Below are 21,873 nucleotides of genomic sequence, written 5' to 3' on the forward strand. Positions count from 1 at the left end.
GCATAAAGTATGAAATATATTATAAATATATTATGGAATACTGTTTAAAACTGGTCTCTAAACTAAATTTCCTAAAACTCACAAATTAAATATGTTGTAAATAAGATCTAAAAACAGATCTTGAAATTAATCAAGCATTATCTTTGGCAAGTTGTATCAATAAAAACTATTCTGTATTTACTTGAGTTCGTAGCAGAAATCGTAGTTTGGAGGATCTGCAGGTATTGGAGGAGGATCCTGTGGAATGTCTACTCCCTCTGCATCTAAAAGACGAAGTTTGATATCCATCGATAGCAACGTTTCCAGATCATTTTCTGTCTCCTTACTCAACATCTTGTTACCTGGAACAGAACAATTTATTACACCTCCAAGCTTAATATTACTATTAATTATTAAAAATGAAAACGTCACGAAAATCACAATACATTCTCATTACACATTATTTATACTCATACATTCTCATTAATCATTATATGCATACATTCAGTGCTCGAAATGGAAGTTTAGAAGCACCAGCATACCTTATGAAGATAACATTTGGTTAAACTGCCTTCAGTTAAAAATGTCTATGATAGATCTATGTAACAAATATAAACATATATAATATATTGAAATGCAGTTACACATGTACAACCATGGCTGGCAGTTTAGGAGCAATATTTCCATATACCATGAAAATAAACAAAAAATCTATTACACGTTTTGAGATTAACTCATGAAAATAAACAAAAAAATCTATTACACGTTTTGAGATTAAGTGTATGGTTAATTAAATAATTGCATCGAAAGTTTAAACTCGCCGGCAAGATTCCACACAGAGGTATTGAACTCATGTGAAGTGAGATGTAAACAAAAACTTACTCACTGTACAATCACGCGACTGCTTCGGCCCAGGTTTTTCTAGACCAAATTTAAAATTTTCTCTTCCCTGTCAACAATTTCATCAGGTCATTGTCGACCCCAATTGCGAAATGTTGGAATTATATTGCCCATATCACGGACCAGCTAGCAGACAGCTCGTGTTATCCTATCAGAAACCTTTCTGCATACAAGCGTTGAACAGCATGCAAGTTGCATTTCATCTCTCCGTAAATTAAAATCATGTCCATACATTCCAAATTATAAAATCTCAGCATTGCGATACACTAAATTGAATGACAATACAAACTTCACCTAAGATCGTAAAACTCAACACTCACTTTCACTGGATATTCACGTAATACTGGGACAAGACGATTTTTACTACAAAATTATCCCCTACCTTTATCGAAAGAAAGTCGAGAACAGCTGATCAGTGTTACCACAGCTAGTCTTGTTAGTCAGGCAACAAATTTGCAATAATGAAGTAAAGGAAAGTAAATGATGTGAAAAATACTCCCTTGTGAAACCATATTTATACAAACAGTCCAACATTCAATCTAAAATATTCTTTGCACAAGTGTTGTTCAGTTTCACTAAATCACAAAAGAATGTACTGGGATCAGAGGAATCGGGAAACACAGTTCTAATGCAGACAGCAAGAGCTGCTTTTTTTCACTTACACTGGTGGATCCATCAATCATTACTCCAATCTTCAAATTGAGAATTGTTATAGATGTAAATAAATTGGCTTTCATTGAGTTTAAAATGTTTTTCATGATATCTGCGTATGAGTGAACACACTGAAGAAATCTACCTACTTACAAACCATTTATATTCTGCATATCTAACAAACTGGCAAATCAGAGAATGGGCTGTTGAGTTTTGTCAACATGTACACTGTTCTGAACACACGACATATATTTTCGTGATAATCTATTTCTTGTGTGGAAACTGTCTTCTACAACTTCTTTTGACTGAGATAAAATGTTAATTGCTGATTGATGTGCTTACTGTTTATGTGATCAAATATTTTCTTTGGTATTGATTGCCTCCTTTTTTCATCACTATCACAAAACACTGCAGTCTTTCCAATCTGTAGAAAGCCTAGTCCCTGAGTTTTAAAAACATTGGGAGACCCAGCATTACGACATACTCTACAACCTAGTTTCTCATTTGGAACCATAAGCCATTCCTTTTATTTCAGTTTTTGAAGATACTGCACTGTGTTCTAATATGCACGAAACTTTTAAGAATCTAAATCTGTTGTTTCGGAACTTTACAAGTCACTAATTCTGAAACATCAACATTTACTGTATTGTTACTAGTATGTGCAATAACACTGTTGGTTTCTCTTCTTTAATTTCAAACCTGTCTAATGTATTCATTTTTGCAGTTAGATTTGAACTACTTATTGTCCTGTTTCTTTAAAATGTGGCATCCAGAATTTACAATAATGAAAACATAGGACATTAATTTTAAAATAAGACAAGCTCCTTTAAGGATAAAAGTCGTGCAACTAAGGCACACTTGCTATCTCAGCAGTTCACAAGCAACAATGGAAATCAAAGCTACAGTCACGCTCAAACCTCCTGATGTTTGCAGATGTGTCCGCTTATCGGCGATAGCAAAAATGGCAGTGCTGCATTGCAACATATGGACATGCAGACTTGCTACATAGATAGTCTCAAAATCAAATAAGTGCGCTCGGAAAATTGGTATGTTGTAGGGACCCTGCATGTACAGTGCTTTTCTTTCACACTGCAGCCAGCACATAGTGGCTCGCACGCTGGCCACAGCGGCTGGGACTCCTGCCAAAACAGTTATAATATCCCCACTACCAATTCATGTTCTCATAGTTACAGTTACAATTATAACGATAATAACCACATTCCTTATCATAAGAGATGCTGGAAATGTTGTCCTTCTCTATGCACACATTTCTGGCATCTTTTAAGAAAATTTTCGTTCACACTCGAAAGTTCAATATCCGAAATTGAGTCAATTTCTCGCCTGATGTTTTCTTTTAGTTCTCCCAATGTATGGGGATTTGTTGCATACATTTTATTTATCAAGTTCCCCTACAGATAAAAATCCCATACAGTTAAATCAGGGGATCGTGTTACTCTTTGCTTTCTATTGCAAATCGACTCCGTTTCCCTGAATTTGTTCACAAGTCTTTGCACAGTTTCTCTGTGTGGGATAGGTAAATTGGGAAACTGTGTTTCAAATCACCTTCTAACTTCCCTACAAGAGTTTGTTGTCATATATGTGTCGTTCATAAAAATCCTTTGTGGTAATGTGTAATTATGTCAAGGAATTATGGAAAACTGTGCAGGCACTGATAATATTAGTAATGTAATTAGCACTTTAAATTCGTACATTTATATGCATGGAACAAACTGCTAACACTCGTAACATAATTAGCACTTACAACTCGTACATTTATATGCACTGATTAGGAACGAAATAAACTAGACAATGGCTTCATATATGCATGGAACAGGAACGAAACAAACTGATAACACTCGTAACTTACTTAGCACTTAAAACTCGTACATTTAAATGCATGGAACAGGAACGAAACAAACTAGACAACGAAATAAATGAGAAAGACGAATAGCCTGAAGATTTTATGAAGACACTGTTGCTTCCAATACCGAATAAAAATAATGACAATAAATGTAACGAGTTCAGGACTATCAGCCTGATATCGCACTCGGCAAAGATTCTCCTACAAATACTGAATCGACGTATATATTGTAAGATGGAAGAACAGTTGGAAGAAGAGCAGTTTGGCTTTAGAAAGAGAAAGGGTAAGAGAGATGCAACTGAACTGCTATGAACAACCAGCAAAAGATACCTAGAGAAGAATAAAGAAGTATATGTAGGCTAGTATTTGAAGACCTAGAAAAGACTTCTGACAGAGTGGATTGGAATTAACTGATGGGGATCCTAAAGAAAATTGATGTGGATTGGGAAGAGAGAATTTATATGAAACGAGTCACAGTCAGGATAGGAGAAGAACTGAGGATACCGGTATATTCCATTATGTTACTTTTACAGTCAAGTATTGTTTCAAGTTTGAATATCATAATCATTATCATCTTCCTTTTATGTATTAGTCTCTAAAAAAACTGTTATGGTCTAAATAAGTATGAATATAAAATTATTAAATTAATATTTTCCACTTCCCACCATTATTTCCACAACATATGACTCAAAGTGTTATCTCCCTACATGTGAAGCTTCTGGCAGCTTACACACAGGGCCGTAGAAAGCCGAAATGGGCCCCCTGGCTAAGATTTTACGGGCCTCCCTTTCAAACGATATACGAGTGTTGAGAATATACGAGTGTTGAGAACACTCGTAACACTCGTATGTGAAGTAGCATAACACTGAAGAATGCTTTTTATTATAGACATTACAAAAGTGAACAAATATTTTACACTACTCTATTCTCTATTGTTTATTTTAAATATAGACACACATACACTAAGTCACTAACTTATATTTTAGGAGAACATTACTTTTAAGAAATCTACAGTGGAGCTTTTCTTGTCTTTCGACTCGCAAAATAGTCTATTATTTCTTCAAAGTCCAACTCTCGTGCAAGACTGCTTTCCAAAGCTAAGGTGCCAAGACTTGATAGTCTCCCTTGCGACATTGTTGAGCGAAATATGTCCTGCGGACGCGCTAACAGGCTAAACAACTTTTAATGGCAATGTAGTAAATATGCGCAAGGCAATGCAGAATTTGAAGATAGATTGATCAGTTTCTTTTGAGTAAGGACATTCAGGAGTTGAAGAGTTTGTAAGTTATTCTTAAAATTTACTGGTTGAATAGACTAATTAATTCTAAGATCCCAAGGAAGTTGCCACTCCTGGGATCACCAATAAGGTAGGTATCCCCTCTCAGTGGCAAGCCTCTTTCGCCTAGACACAGAATCACATCCAAAATACAGATTAAAATCTTCCTCCAATTGTCCACTTCATTCTTAAAGGTTTTAGAATGTAACATATCAACTGCTAAATCCTCACTTAAAAGTTTCTCCAAGCTCTGCCACTCTCGATAACAAACCTTATGACTAGCACTATTTTTATGTGTAGGTAATTTATCATAGAGTCTCTTCCACCAGAAAAACCAGGAGAACATAACACTGAACGTGCAACTTGCTGAAGATACGGCAGTCCGTCTCTTGGTACGCTTTCTCCATTTTTCAAGGTATATTGCAGAACACAATGAGAAAATAAATTACACATCCATGTCACATGGAAACTCTTTTGGGAGTGATTTAGGCCCACGATGAACTAATTCTTGAATGAACCCAGTAGAAAGCTGCAAATTTTCTAGTGTCCCGATGTCAAAATCAAAAGGTCTAGAGGTTGCTGCCCATGATGTTATTGGTCATGGTGCAAGTGGGGCAAGGAAAATCTGATCGTGTTGTATTTATTGATTCGGAACGTTCATTAGATCCTGATTTTACTTCGACTTCATCTTGAATAACTTTTCTTTGATCCAAAGATTCACTTTCCACTTCCTCCTCCTGTTCACACATTCTAACTTTCTTCAACACAAAACCAAAGCTTTCAAATGTTATCTGTCCTTTCTTAGATAATTTTTCCTTCGCCTTCTTCTCCTTTCTTTTCTGAGCACTAGATTTATGATGATAACTCAGCCACCGGTGTAGCTCAGTCGGCTAAGGCGCTTGCCTGCCGAGTCGGAGTTCCACTCGGGCATGGGTTGGATTCCCACTTGGGCTGATTATCTAGTTGGATTTTTTCCGAGGTTTTCCCCAACCATAAGGCATATATCAGGTGATCTATGGAGAATCCTCGACATCATCTCGCCAAATATCAACTCACTATCACCAATTTCATCGACGCTAAATAACCTCATAGTTGATACAGCGTCGTTAAATAACCAAGTAAAGAAAATGATAACTCATGATCTGCAAACAAAATTGATTAAAACATGAACATATACGGTTGTCAGCTTCCGAACAAGCCAACCAAACGACTGTTAGTCTGTGTGTGGGGTGGAATGGAGATGGAACAAGTGTGTACTATCTGTCGTAGCAGAGAACTGTTTTCCCGGTAAATGCCACGCCCAATGCAACAATTTCACTATGATCCGTGTGTGTAAAAATGTCGCAAAAATTAAATAATATTATTACTTTCAGTTTTACATTTTAAATTATCTATATACGAGGAAGAGTTAAAAAGTAACCTTAATAATTGTTTTATTAATTGAATATGTAGAATAAGACTACAAACACTTCATCACTTTTCACTTTAACAGGAACACTTGCATTGAAAGTACTGGGGACTATATTGAAAAGTGAAAAAGTGTTTGTAGTCTTATTGTACATATTCATGTAATAAAAACAATTATTGAGGTTAATTTTTTACTCTCCCTCGTATTACTATCAGCACGTTATCCGGGCCCCCAGGATACAGCCATTCCTTCCATACGCTCTTGCCAGGCCTGCTTACACAGTAACAGAAGTGTTAAAATATTCTTTTAATATTTTATATTGAGAGAGACGCAATTTTCCAATTCCAACTAAACTTGCTTCTGATTCTACAGTTCATAAATAAATAAATCTAGAATAGAAATAAAAAGCAGTGCATTAATTTTGGAGTTACCTTCGTGTTTAATAAAAATGAAACTGAAATGCTTTTACCACTGCCAAAACGAATGTGTATAATCAATCAATCAATCAATCAATTAATCAATCAATCTTCTTAACATATCCAGCTGTTTGCTGACAACATAAAGTCCACTATAGTCTATTCAGTTTTTGTCTTTCATGAGAAATGAGGGGTATTTTGATCAGTGTTCATTATAGATGCCTGTTGCTAGTAGCCAGAGTTGGGGTGTAGTCAATGTAAATACTGCAGAGCTGTGTCTTCTGCAACTGGTACTGATGATTTTAATTTACGTCTTTTGTGGTTTATGGATGGACAGTATAGAAGAATGTGTTCCAGATCTTCATCATGATTATTACACCACAGACAAGTCGGATTATCAGAAAGGTCAAATCGGTGTAGGTACAATTTGTGTGACAATGTGACCTGTTCTGGCTCTTTTAAAAGTGTATGTTAAAGAAAACTCCAAATACATTTTTACTTGAATTAATGTACAACAATCAGTTATTCATGTTAGTAAGTAAATATTTACTGTTAGTCTAACAAAATGTTCAAACTAAGTTGAGGACTTAAAAAATAGATCTCCCCGGAAAAAAGGATGTAGGCCTATCGTATTTTTTAAATGTGTGACAAATAGAAAATATAATTTTTAAGCATTTATTTATAACAAATTACTGCATTCAATAGCTGGATGAACTTGTACTTGTGTCCTTGATTAGCGAAATAGCTCTGCTGGTAAATATAGGCCTAATAAAATATGCCCCTGAAATTATTTTCCTTTCTCGTGAAACATGAATTATAGTTTTATTGGTTACATCCTTATTCCAGGGAGGTCTTCAATTAAATAAATTTTCTTTAATATAATTTACCTAGTAATGCGTTTATTCCATCAGTCCAGTAATCAAACACTTGCTCATCTGGAGCCACAAAATCAAGTGATGTCACTTCTACTGAGTCAAGTGTGAGGGAGAATGCAAGCTGATGAGTTGTTTTTCGTCCTCTGCAAATGAATACCAATTCATTTATAACTTAGTATAAAATCACCCTGGTATTTAAAATAGCTCATGAAACAAGATTATATTCAATACCAGAAAAAATATAAAGCTTACAGAAGCACACTGAGAGCTTCTATGCATTACAGGTACTTGATCACAGAGAGGCAGAAAGTCGAAAGTTTGGAAATTTAAGTCAGTAACGAGAAATATGCACTCAAACAGACTCTGTTGGCAGAAATGCACCCACACAGAGTCTGTTGGTAGAATAAATAATTGTAGGTTATTGACGGTGCGTGAAAAGAATAACTTGTAATTCAAGATGTATAAGCAATTCAGAAGTGGATAACATAACGATGTTAAAAGATGAAGACAGCATTTGCATGAGGCAGATCTTGCTGCAGTTGAAGTTCTAGGCATCAATGTGATACTAAAGGAAAGGACTGCAGAAGGCCACATGAATTGTAAAAGAGGTCAGAGGTCATCGGATAAACTGAAGATGAAGAAATTTTGGCATGGTTTCCTGAAAGAAACAGATTTAAGACAAATGTAAAAGATGAACAAAACAGAACTCCACCACAGAATATATAGAACGAAATTATGATTAACCAATTCGAAGCAGACCATGTAGCTATTAGGCCTCCTATAAACAGGATATATTATATTGCCAACCAAAAGAGAATAAAAAACTTATTAAGGACGTGCAATGCGTATAAAAATAACAACGATGTTAAACTCTATTTGTGTGCAATATCATACAACTTAAAATTTCGTATACAGCCAGGGACACAGGATGAAGAAGTTGAGTAAAATTATGAAAATATATTGGACCTTTTTTACATTGGACATTTATGTAATCAAATCAGTGGATATTGAATAAATTGGATATTTTTTGTGGACATTTTCATGTAAGAAATTCCTGTCTGTAAACATTTTGTATTGAACATTTTATCATCCGAACAATCATGCGTATATTGAACTTACCTAACATCCTTCATGTGCGGACATTCTTTACCAGTTATTAAAGCTTTGATATCCACTACTGCCAACTTGTTAGGCAGCTCCTCCAGAGTTGGGACACTTTTCTCATCACAATCACCATAATGAAAAACTTTGTGGTTGGGAGAGAGACGGACATACCAGAATTTATCTTTAATTCTTTGGCCTCTCATTGAGTATTTTGTGAATCTTGTCCCTTCCACAAGAAATCCAAGCCTCTGCTGCTGAATCAATTCCATGATCTCTGGCGTGATTTGTTCTTTTAGTTCAACAATTGGTCTAGCATGAGATTCCCATTCTTCCCTGTTGGTTCTTTCCTGCTGCCAAAGATTTGTAATTTCTGAGTATGTTAACACTTGCAGCTTTGCTCGAAATTTGTCCAAGCCTGTTGGCTGAGATACAAGTGCTCTTGTTATCTGCTCACGAACCACACTGAAGACCTGCAAATGCAGTCAAATAGTTTCATGACAAAACATTAATGTACTTGATCAAACAATACATCATCTTGAGACACACAAGTAGGAAAATATATACACACACAGAGGTACATACAATTAATTAATGGCGGTTGAGTGAGCAAATGAGTTAATAATGTTTCTTTTTTACATACAAATATTTTTCTTCAAAACATTTGCAAAACATTAAATTAAATTAAAAAAAAACACATCAATTTAGGTAGGTATTGAAGGAGAAGTTTAAAACAGTGTTAATTGCATTTTAAGTTTCACCTCCTCACCTCCATCCTACTTTGAAATTTCAAATTGCACCCCTATATTATGATATTTAAATTTGAAAGAGTATTAAGTAATTGTTTATACATATTATTCATTTGTTCTCACATCATTCGTTTTCTATCATCATATGGAAAATTGGATTGTTATTATTGTAAGGTTGTTGAAGGATGAAAACACAGTTTACTTTGGGTCATTTCCTAAATTTAATTAATTGAATTTACTAAATTAAATGTTCAAAATGTACTCCATTGTTGGCTAGACAGTAATACAGCCTATTCGAAATCAGTTGTTTATACTCTCCACCTGAGGATATTCAAGAACTGAAAAATAGAATAATCCAAGAATGTAAGCGGATTAGCCACAAAACACTCAAAAAAGTTCGCGAGAAGTTCCAAAATAGGCAATTCGATGCTACTGCGAAAACTACAGTTATCACAGAAGCTGTTAACTACAGCAATGCTTCAACTTCAACAAAAATTCTAAAAAAAACAATTTCCTACAATTTTGTCAGGAAATCTGAGTTGCATAAAATTTAACAATGAATGCATAAAGTTCAGAACTGTTGAAAGACAGCAAAAGGCCAAATAAGTGAAATCAAAATTTAATTCAGTGCTCTGTCGAAATGGTTGTTATATCACTATGTACAAGATACTATATCCTAAGTGGAGCTTTGTGGTAGCGTATCTGCCTTCAGACTAGCTGGCCTGGGTTCGATTCCCAGCAGGCTCAGAGATTTTCGTGTAAAATTTCTATCTTGAGACTAGGAGAAGTGGCAGTGCACAACTTCTAATCACTAGATTGTGCACCAATATCCCTGGGTTAAATCCCAAATCTCTCCGCATATGAAGAGAAGACATATGACACTGTTGATAGTGATTCGTCTGTCGGACGGGGACATTAAGCCTGGCAGTCACTTTGGTGCTATTCGACAGGAGTAGGCTATGTGCCAGTGCCGGGTTTGCCCTTCTCCTATTCTCATCTTCATCATCATCCTCAACCATTCCTTATATTACACTTCACTTACACGAACACTTACACAATACACTCACCCTAATACACGACATAAATCTCCATAGATACGTCATACACAGCATGGCCCATTGAAGTGGTGTGCAACTTGAAAATGGGTCACAGTCTTGCCATATATCCACAATATGCGGAATCCGAATCACGTAAGTGAAATGAGTGGGCATCACACACAAACATAAAAACACACACACACATGCAAAGTGAAACTAAAGCTACACTGGGTGAAGATAAACAAGCATTAAACAGCAATAATTTAACCCTATTCAAATATGCTCCAGTGAAGTCGTGCAATGTCAAAAAAAGTTTCTCACACTACAAAACTGTATTGAGTAACAATCCAACAAGATTTTCATTCGAAACTTTGAAAATCAATGTGGTTATAAAATTGCAATGCTAACGGAAAAGAATATAACAGTTTAAAATTTGTTCATTTGTAATTAATTAATCAAATACTCAGAACATTGGATTTTGCCCCCCATTTGTTTTTTAATATGCCAGTAAACATCTGTGATATTACTAACACTTTTATCTACTGTCTGCAGATACAAGTTCCTAATAAAAGGTTGTTCTATTGAGTTCCATCAATACCCTCTATAAGTATAGGAAAAACCCTTTGGGACATTCTGTGCAAACATGTTAACTGAATGTCTCTAGGGCAATCTTAAATTACAAATCAAAAGGGAGATGATCACTTTAACACCCCATGAAGAGATGGTGAGGAAACTTTTACGGACCATAACAGTTCTTTTAGAGGGGTGATGGTGTTGGTTGTTTTAGTGGTTGTGGTGACACAAAAAAACAACAAGTGCAGAGACTGAATTTACAGTAGAAGAATACAATAAAGTGTCGTGTTTTATGGACGTAAACATAATAGGTAATTTTATTATCAAATTGTCTTATAGAAACCAGTAAATTAAAAAAAAACTTTACATGAAATTATTACTCAAAACATCCTGTATATAAAAATTACCTTAACAAAGTCTTCTATTGTAGCTCTCATTTCTTTCCATGTCTTATTAAGAAGGATGATGCAGATACAGAAAAATTCCTCAAAAGGATGATCATGTGTAAAAAACATTGGATGGTAGTTCTGTCCTTGTTCACTAGGTGCCTCTCCAATTCTTAGCACTTCACACAATAATTTCACTAACTCAACACTGGTTCGGCCAAAGGGACATTCATGTTCATCAGCTCTACAAGAATTCTCCAGTACAACCTAGACAAAGACAAATTAAAAAAGAACAGTTATAGCCTACATGTGTCTCAAATACTAACCAGGAGTGTGGAGTAGAAGTTCAGAACCAGAATTGGCTTATTTCAACATGAAATCTATTTGCGCTTGCCACCATCCAATGTGCATGTGTGCAAAACACACTATTGCTTCCCAATACAAATTGGTCATATCTTTTCCCATACACTTAGTTCTTTCAAGCATACACTACACATATACAAAAGCACATTTTTCATAGCATCATTCACAAACAATTTTCCTAAAAGACAGTATCACAGACTATTACAGTAAGCAGTAATTCTAGAAGTAAATTTTCTATATCTTTAATGTATGGATTATTCTCCAGCAAAGCTGCATTTTGAAAGTAATATTTTCCAAAAATTACAATTAGAATAAAAATGATTTTTGTATATTTCTGCCTTAATCTTTACTAACTTTATTAAAGTACATTGATCATCTAGATAAAATTTTGGTACTTTAGCATTAAATCCACTTTAAACATTTCACATGTCTACGAACATCACAGTAGCCCTTCTCATGCTCAACTTTTTACATTCCCTACTTTTATCAGTCTTCCTCAGTTTCTAAATATTTTGATCTACAAATAAGAGAAAAATTTATGCAAGCACAAACTGCACAAAAATCCATTGATTGAACCCAACATTTTACAATTGCTAGTTTAAAACACAGCTTAAGTTTCATTCCAAGTTATCCAATTCTTTTATTAAAAAACCCTCAACTAATGAAATTCATCAATGACATCTTATTTTGGGATAGTACTGTTGGATGGTAGTGGGCTACAATTCAAAAACAAGTTATAATTTAGTTGCAGTGTTTTATTTTATTTTAATGAGAAAAATTGTAACAGCAACAATTTTAAAATAAAAAAACAATACAGTTACAGTTATGTATTCAGCTACATGTTACACCATTAATGGTACAGTACCTGAACAAGCTTATTCACAATCATGCTATTTAAAGTGTACAGCTTCAGCTGACAATGAGAGCTAATCAGATTTCTTCTTTTCAACTCTTTGTCTTGGCACTACAGACTGAAGTATAATAACAATCCTTATAATACAGCTAATGTTGATAATCACATTTTTTCTTTCTTCTCTACTTTAAATTGCCTGTAGAACCAGTGATAAGCACTAGACATTATTTTGAATTTGCATAGGGTTACCATATATCCATAATGGAAAAAGAGGACATTTCTAATAAAAAAGAGGATACTTCCTGTTGGCAAAAGTTCTAACATAATCATCTTTTTTAAAGACAAAACTTAATTATGCATATCATATTACTATCAGGCGACAACAATTAAAAATAAAATGAACATCGATATTTAGGCTAATAATAATTAAACTATGCTTTAGCTTTGTAGAAATGTGAAACAGTTTTTGATAACATTTTGTAACTCTGTTTGAACTGTATTTGCCAACAAAAGCGTAGAATACTTAATATTCTGTACACAACACAGCGAGATTGCATTTAAGGGGAGTCTGTACACCAAATTTTGACAAAAAATGAAATTTTAGTTTCTATCATTTTTCGGTAGTTTAATGTGTAAAATAATATGATTTTATTTCTTCTAATTGTCAGCTTTTAGCTCTATCGTCAGTAAAAATACTGTAGTAATTCTTAATGCAAGAAATATCAATGAAATTTTTTTTGCAACTGTTAAGTGGAATTTTAAATTTATTGAAAGGTATGTTACATATGCCGTCTTTTTTCTAGATTTGTATCTTCTATTCTTAATGTGTCCAGCTGTTTGCGAATAACATAAAGTCCACTATAGTCCACTGTAGTCTATTCAGTTTTTGTTTTTCATGAGAAATGAGGTTATTTTGATCGGTGTTCATTATAGATGCCTGTTGCTAGTAGCCAGAGTTGGGGTGTAGTCAGTATATACTGTAGGGCTGTCTTCTGCAACTGGTACTGATGATTTTAATTTACTTCTTTTGTGGTTTATGGATGGACTGTATAGAAGAATGTGTTCCAGATCTTCATCATGATTATTATACCACAGAGTTGTATCTTTTATAACTTCTGAGAAAAGTTCATCCAAAATTGAGGAATTTAACATTGTAAGATATGGAAATACAGTCTCCCCTTAAAAGTAGTTTTTTTCCTTGAGTAAAAACGAGGACATATCGTTCTTTTCCATAAAACTCGCACAGACACTTTTTTTACTTAAAAAAGAGGACATGTCCAGGGAAAAGAGGACGTATGGGAATCCTAGACTTGCACGGGTCTAGAAAATCTATCTTTTTCGCACATTGAGATAGCCATCATTGTTAGTGAAAAAGAGTGGGGCTGTAGTAGATGTTTTTACAGCTTATGTAGGTACCTCTCGATTATTTATTAACTCAATCTAAAGGACTAAAGCTACCTCACCATCACTAGGTGAGTACCTACAAGGGTTTATTAAGTATTGAATAGATATAGATGAAAAGGATAGTTGAAATGATCTCCTAGGCCTCAAATGCTCAAATACCATCAGAGTCGAAAAGAACAAGAGTTAGCCAAGAGAGACTGGATAGGAAAGAGCAAAAGGAAAGGAAAGGGAGGCTGATAGTAGAAAAGAGAAAGGATCAGTCTCTGTCATAAGCCCACCAAGCTGACAAGTGCTATTTGGTGGGTAGCCCATCCCGCTAGTTCATTTTGCATAAGCAAAATGGTAACAGCTGCACCACGAGAAGGTAGGGATTGGACACTAGGTTATTGCTCAGGCCAGTTCCATCAAGTCCTCGATATGGGCGATCAATATGTTGCTGGTGCAACAATAACGAAGATTTGGAACATATCCTCTTAAACTGCCCTGTCACAAACTTCCACAGGACTAATCTAAAATCTGCAATCCCTAACCTTGGACAATTCTCTCCAATATATACTGAATACACCTCATCTTTGGAATGTGGCTGCTGAAAAATACAACCAGCATCGTGCTTTTTACCCATCATTTGTAAGAACAGGAAATTAATAGTAAAACACAGTGGAACACGTGCTGTCAGCAAATAGCTGGATACACTACGAAGATAGATGTTTTTTGCACTGGAGAAACTAGGAGATTCCTCATAGAGTAGAGAGAGGACTGCTTCAATATTGCTTTTGGTTCTTGTCTTTTGTTTGTCGATCATGAACTTCATTAATTCGTCATCTTTGTAAGAATACGCATAGTAAACAGGAGTTGTCCTTCCTTACTACAGACAGACTTCTTTACATCATTCTATTTGAATTTCTCATTACTGGTAGATGCCTGAAAATTGATGCCAGCATTATTTTTCAGTCATTTGGGTAAAAATGGCAAACTGGCTTAGGATATAAAGAGGACTCTTATTACATTTTTTTACCTATGCCTCAATTGTGGAACATTTTTGAACAGCATACACATATAACAATTATTCATTTAACAATAAATTATCAGAATAAAATAAAATTACTTTCCCCTACCCCCTTTTGCACACGTTTTTTTTTCTTATCTTTTTATTTTGTAGGTAGTTTGTTCTCACTGGAGACTCTGCATAGCTGACAGCTTGTAGATCAAACATTGCTGCTAGAATTCAAATGAATATCTAATGATGCTTACATTTTCTCTTTTTCTTCCACTGAATTGTTTTCATTAATGCTCAGTTGCATAAAACTCTAGATACCATATCTATTCCATAGCTGTTCTATAACTTTATAGAATAGATAAGTCTGTGCCAATTTCTGAAAGCAAATCTATCGGACCAATAGATATGCATTCGATAGTAACTTATGCATTAAATTTGGCCCCTAGATTGTGACACATGTTTCAGTTTGATTTTAGCAGTCTTGCAAACTTAGTGAATTTTAACTTCAATTTAGCGACAAAATATTACACATTTACTACGGTTGATATAAAAATTAATTGACTTTTTAACTTCTCACACAATAAAAATATAATATTCATCATCGACGATACAGGTATTTAACAACTTCAGCAGTTTCTTTAAGGACCTCCATGAATTGGAGTTGCCATCACAGATTTTATGTAATTATTCGCTGAAAAAATGGCCACCAAACTTGGAAGAAATTTCTATGATGTTTAAAAGAATTTAGTTATGTTAACATTTTTTTTACACAACTTTTCTGTTCTTATATTTCAAGAATTCTTATTAGGAGAAGGTTGTCATCTATTCATGCTGCTGATGTTTGTATGTACTTATAGAATAACATCAGATTTGACAATAACAAAATAAATATAGGAATAAAGAGAGCTGATAAAAATACATGAACTATACTGTTATTGCAAATTATCTTGAACCTTACAACCCCTAAGTCTGTCTTTCGAACTGCTTTGTACGGCATGTACTCATCAACGTAACAGCATGGCAAGGATGCCCCTCCCTCAGGTAACGTGACTCTTTTCAGAAAACGTTGGTTTTTTCACATCATGGCTCTCTACTGTAAAAGAACTTGGTTCAATACAGACATCATCATCTCACGACACTCTGGTTTTGAGAGGAGAACATGGTTTCGTAGCAGGTTTTAATTAACCTGTAATGAGTGAGTATTTAAATAAAATCGTGTGTACACTCCTCCTCTCTCATCCGAGCTGGGGACCGGCAATGGCGGAGTTACTACAGCTATTTCTATACATTATCCAGGCCTACATGACTTACACCTACGGCTGAAATGTACATATTCTTATAACAATATTTTACAGGCTTATTATTTGAATTTACATTAATTTATAATTATATACAATCTATATCCCTATCATTGCTGTTATTATCGTCATCGTCTTCATTGCTTTGTCAAAAATTAATTATTATTTCGTCAATGGCATCATCAATTCCGAATTATCTTCTCTTAAATGTAGGTACTACTTTCTGAACAAGATAGAATTCTTAGATTGTATCCCGAATGACATGTTGATCAAAGTCGTCCACTTCAACTTTACACAAGTCCTAATTCTGGAATGAAATAGTATGTTTTGCAGAGCTATAACAAAATAATAACTTACAACAGTAATTCATTATGTCGCTCACAGTACACACACTATTGTACATAACTATTATAGCAATAATTTCTAAATATTACATACCTATTCTTTCCCGGAGTAGTGTGAGGTTCAATCGGTTGTAATTCAGTATTATTCTTAATTATCTTCACGGAACTAATACCTTTGTCATAGTATTTAGCCGCTCTCTCATATTCCTTATCAAGAGGTTTCAGCAAACATTTGTTTAATTTTTCCTCATTACAACATTTAATTATATTTGCGATAATTTCTCTTTGTCCGCTGTGGATAACTGCGTTACTTTTTTCTGCGGTGGTGTGATTTCACCATAATTACTACCATGTGGTTGCTGCTCTATATTAACACTACTGGTACCCAGTGAAGGAAATAGTTCTATGTTTTTTGACAAGAGATTATGATGCGGAGCATGCGCAAACAACTCAGTTGGCTCCACCCACGTTACGCGCTTCCTTCCCTCTGCCCCTCTGTCCCCGCTCAGAAAGTTCAAGATAACTTGCAATAACAGTACAAGAATACAGTAATACAGCGAAAGAAAAGAACTAGAAAGAAAAAAGTAGGAAATGCATGTATTCGATCCACTAACCTCTTGGATATGGAGCTAATGCATTATCCAATAGGCTACCGAACTCTTTATGCTTACAACTCCTTAACGCACCTTACCTTCTTACTTTGTTACAAGGATGAGAATACAATTCAAAAGCTCAAATCTTGAAAACTGACGCCAATTAGACAAGGATTTCGGGTGGATATTGATTTGTCCGCATATCTGAAGATCGAACATAGCTTATTTTAAGACAATCTCGTAAAATAACATGAAAAAATATTTATTGTTATTCAACATTATTCTTCAATGTTCCTGAAATTATAATTAACTTAATGTAATTATCATCACAGTCCAAAGGAATAAGAAAAATGTGATTTTGCTCCTTAAATAACGTATGTACTAATTACAATCCTACAAGCTGCATTCCCTTGAACATCATCAATTTGTTTAACAATGACTTTCTGGCTCAGGTATCAGCTGTTCAGTTGCCATATTCAATGTTTATTGAATACATAAGGAGTTATCTGTTCATTTAGCTTCAGATGAGTTATGGGAAGATTTATGTAGTCGATAACTACTATCCGGCATTTCAGAAACACTTACCGAACAAATAGTGCTATCAAATAGGTGTAACATTCTAGAAACCGGTCGTGTGACAAGAAAAAACACTGATTCTTTATTGGAACAAAAAATTCAATGTTAAATTTAGTGTTGAATACTTGTTCAAACGTCCTCTTTCTCTCTTTGTTTGTTTCTCTTTTTTTAAAGGTTTCCCCTTTTCATCACAATAGTTTTTACACAGCCTATACATTTTACCCACCTACTGTCTTTTTGTGTCATCTGTATAACAGTGACACTCCTGACTTTTAAACATAATGTCATCTCTGATATCTTGAAATATCTCAGGTTCTACTTTTGGTTGGAAACCGCGAAGGTGGCTCAGTGCTAGCATGTTGGACTTATAAGCCAAGGGACCCTAGTTCAAATCCAGTTGATCCACTCTGAATTTATAACTTGTGCTGGACAGATTCGTGATCAAGGGGTTTTCTGGGTACTCCGGTTCCCCTGTGACATCCCAACAATTCTCCTCCATCATCATCATCATCATCATCATCATCATCTATTACGAGTGCACTTCAGATAGTCTCTAACGAACTAAGTGACCTATGCTTCTCAGCACTAGTGACACCTATGAGCATGCTTGTAGAGTCGTAGAAAATGACGACAAGTTAAGGGGCCTTGCCAATTGACAAAAAAAAAATAAAAGCTTCTGTTTGGAAATTGTCTTCCAAGATTAACAAACCAATGAAGGGCAAAGGAAGAAGTTTAAATTAAAAGGTACACAGTATCGCATTCTTGCAAGTGCTCTTGGGACTCATCTTGACCTTTATGTGAGCTCCCAGTCTAAAGACCACTTGTCTCATCTCATTCCGTTCATACTGTCCCACTAGTAAATTTTGCAGGAGGAAAAGTCGAAAGAATCATGAACCAGAAAGAACATTGAATGGACAGACAATTAAACCAGACACACACGAGTACTTGCAACAGGATAGACAGCTACTAATGCCGCATCCCACAACAGCTCCTGCCCAGTTGTCAAGTCAAAGGAGAAAAACAGCACCACCAAAGCCAAGTACCCAATGTCTGCCAGAGATTTAAAAAGCATTGCTAAAGTTCCACTGCCGCCCAAAGATGAGTGAATGACAGAATTCAGAAATCCAAAATGTATACCAGTGGACAACAGGTCCATGGCACATTAAATTTCTTTCAGGGCTCATCCCGACATTTATCTTAACACCTTAGTGAATCATAATCAGGTTGAATGGTCTCAATTTAGGAGACCAACCCATTTTCCCCATTAGTAATTCCAATAAAAATCGAAGATATTCCAAGACCATCTTCTTCAATAATTCTAGAACTGATTTCTCTTTTAACAGTAGTTAAGAAAGTGAGATTTTTGGCAACAGTATCACAAAACATCTTTTTTGCAGATCTTTATTATTGTTACTGTATTATTATTATTATTATTATTATTATTATTATTATTATATGATATACATATATATTATTTCGTCACAGCACTTCTTTACATGTAATGGTACACCTTACATTTCTCATATCTGGTGATACCAGCGAATAGGGATTATATAGAATGGACAATGAGCGAACTTTCCTGTTTTGTTTCTCTGTGCGCCGGCGTTTAGTTCCACTTTCAGGTGCTAGAGGTTAGTGTAATAGAGCACATGCTAAGATAACAACTGAATATAAGAGTTGAGACACAGGATCCAAACATCACCTACCTTATTCCATAATCCAGTAACGCTTTTCTTCTAATAAATTCAAGTTAACAGCTTTTCCTTATTTCTCAGTGACAAACTAGTTGTAATAATAATTGTTTATGTTTTATATATAATAAATTATATTATAAAATAATACATTATAAAATTATGTCTCAAATTCGTTTAATATTTGTTTATAATATAATATAGGTATACGGTTTTACTTCTCGTAGTTTTGTTTTTCCATTTTCAGCACTATCAAATCATTGTATATTTTAATTGTTGTTGGGGTCGTCTCAACTCTTATTATAAAGAAACTCTAGAGTCTATACATTACAGTTAATGACGGATTTATTATTTCAATGGTCCAATTTATTTTATTTGAGTACATAATGTACCTACATGTATTAATTGTATGTGTTATATTTCCACTGTGTCGACCGCTAGCTGGCGTGATGTCAGTGCCAACTCCAGAGAGAAAGCAGAATCTCACGCTCAAGCTGGTTTGAAGGTCATTGAAATCAGTCCTGCCACATCAAAGGTACCGACGCGAAGTGTCCATACTATATAATTATCTATACGCTGGTGATACCATTAACATATTATTACAATTATTACAATAACACATTATTTGCAGTACCGTCTACATAAATACTCCAATTTACATTATGTACTGGTCCATTGTCAGAATAATTATTTAAGACAAATGACAGGTTTTTCAATAATATCTTGCATTCAATTGGCTCTCTTCACGTTTCTCAATGTAATTGCTTAGAGGTTACTTTGAAAAGGATCATATCCAAGTTCAGTTGATTCAGTTACCTCGTTACCCAACACGAACAGAATTCCAGTAGGTGTTCTTACTTCAGTAATTAAGAGATTCTAACTTCCATTAAAACCATTTCTTGCCACTATAGCACAACAAAAAAACATAATATTATTACACACTTTTTAGAAATTTAATAAATAAAATATTATTAATGTCTATACTGCCTAAATAGCAATATAATATTGAGTAAGTCAATCAAATAAACTGGTTTTCATTAGGCAGGCTTCAATATTAAATAAGAATTGTACAAAGAAGAAATAGAACAGTAATAATAATTTATGACGAAAGCCTAATACAATAGCTTATACTAAAGTAAATGTTGAATTACACTATTTCATAAATCTGTAGTGCTCGGGAAAAGTGGCACAAGTCAAAAATGTTAATTTTACAAAAGAAGGAAAAAAACTGTCTTCACACTAGTTTATGTCGATTTGATTTTCTTCTGTATGAATGATTGTAATGAGAGAAATACTTATGTCTCTTTTCCCAAGCGAGCAGATGTTCTGTAAGTTGTCAATAAATTAATAAAAAATGTTTGTGGAAACTGACTTATGTCACTTTTCCCAAGCATTGGAGAAATAATATTTCATAACGTACCTTTTTCTCTTTTGCTCACTGCAAACACTTTCTTTCTTCTTAGCATCATTTGGTACTTAAATTAAAAATAAGCTTTTCCATCATTAATACACCAAGCACAAACAAAACCTACTGCTGATAAAAATAACCTTAAAAATGGTAGTGTTACTAAGAGAATAATGAAAAATACATTTTCTTTCTCTTCCCCCTTCTCTCCCTCCTCCAAAGAGAGTACAGAGTCAAACTAAAGATACATTTGGGGATATGAGATATGCTCCAGTGGAATCAAATCTCCTGACATTTTGCAAATACCAATAATGTACAAGTGCGATGTTGTCAAAGCTACAGAACTAATAAAGATGACATATTTTTCACAGAGCCCATTTGGCAAGCAGACAACCAGTACTGTGGGCCACAGCTGAAAGTTCAACTGCTTGCAAAGTTTAGTTGTTAGTCTCTTGTCACAGTAAACATACTAGAAAAGCATAGGTTGTATTTTTTTGTTTCTGTTTTACTATTGATTGAGTTTACTTTTTTTTAAGGAGTATCATTATTGTAATATTACAACAAAGTTCTCTAGTGGAAGCAAAAAGTACAACCTTGATAATTTGTGAATATCGAAAGATTTTTTTTTAGTGCAATACTTACGAACGAAGTAGACATTTGCTTGTGCAATTTTGACGTGTGAGGTAGTTCAATTTCAGTGATTTCAAAAACTGAATGTTTATAAACCTGTTTTCGATACTTCAGAATATTAAAAATAGCAATAGTTTAGAACGTGTAATTCATTATGTGAGGAGGAAAATAATATATTATGTAATTAACTAATTAAATATTTTTCAATAAGCATGTTTAGTATTACTTTCCACCAATATGGTATTACACTTTTTTTTTACATACAACATGAGCTATAGTATATTCATTTATGAGGCCTCGCCATCCTCATTGAATAATCAAGACTACTTTCTATAAACAGTCAACATGTAGATATCTATTATTGGAGAAAAATTCGTTCCGGAACTAGGAATCGAACCCAGGACCTCTCAGCTATGTGTGCTGAGCGCTCTTTCCATCTGAGCTATGCTGAGACCCAATTCACAGTGCCGGTCGAACTCTCGATGATACAAAGGAGGAGAGTTCGGC

At 34.5% G+C, this 21,873-nt stretch overlaps 1 protein-coding gene across 1 annotated transcript in view; it reads right to left on the bottom strand.

Moving 5' to 3' along the window:
* Ced-12 (engulfment and cell motility Ced-12) overlaps positions 1 to 21,873 on the bottom strand; it is a 45,586-nt gene that overhangs the window by 18,416 nt on the left and 5,297 nt on the right. Inside the window, exons 3-6 of the mRNA XM_069830943.1 lie at positions 11,234 to 11,479; positions 8,486 to 8,940; positions 7,379 to 7,509; positions 182 to 341 (exon numbers count right to left, since the gene is read on the bottom strand). Of these exons, the coding sequence (XP_069687044.1) occupies positions 182 to 341; positions 7,379 to 7,509; positions 8,486 to 8,940; positions 11,234 to 11,479 (992 nt within the window). The remainder of the gene's footprint in view (positions 1 to 181; positions 342 to 7,378; positions 7,510 to 8,485; positions 8,941 to 11,233; positions 11,480 to 21,873) is intronic.

Source organism: Periplaneta americana, chromosome 7, assembly GCF_040183065.1.
Source record: "Periplaneta americana isolate PAMFEO1 chromosome 7, P.americana_PAMFEO1_priV1, whole genome shotgun sequence".
Taxonomy (NCBI): domain Eukaryota; kingdom Metazoa; phylum Arthropoda; class Insecta; order Blattodea; family Blattidae; genus Periplaneta; species Periplaneta americana.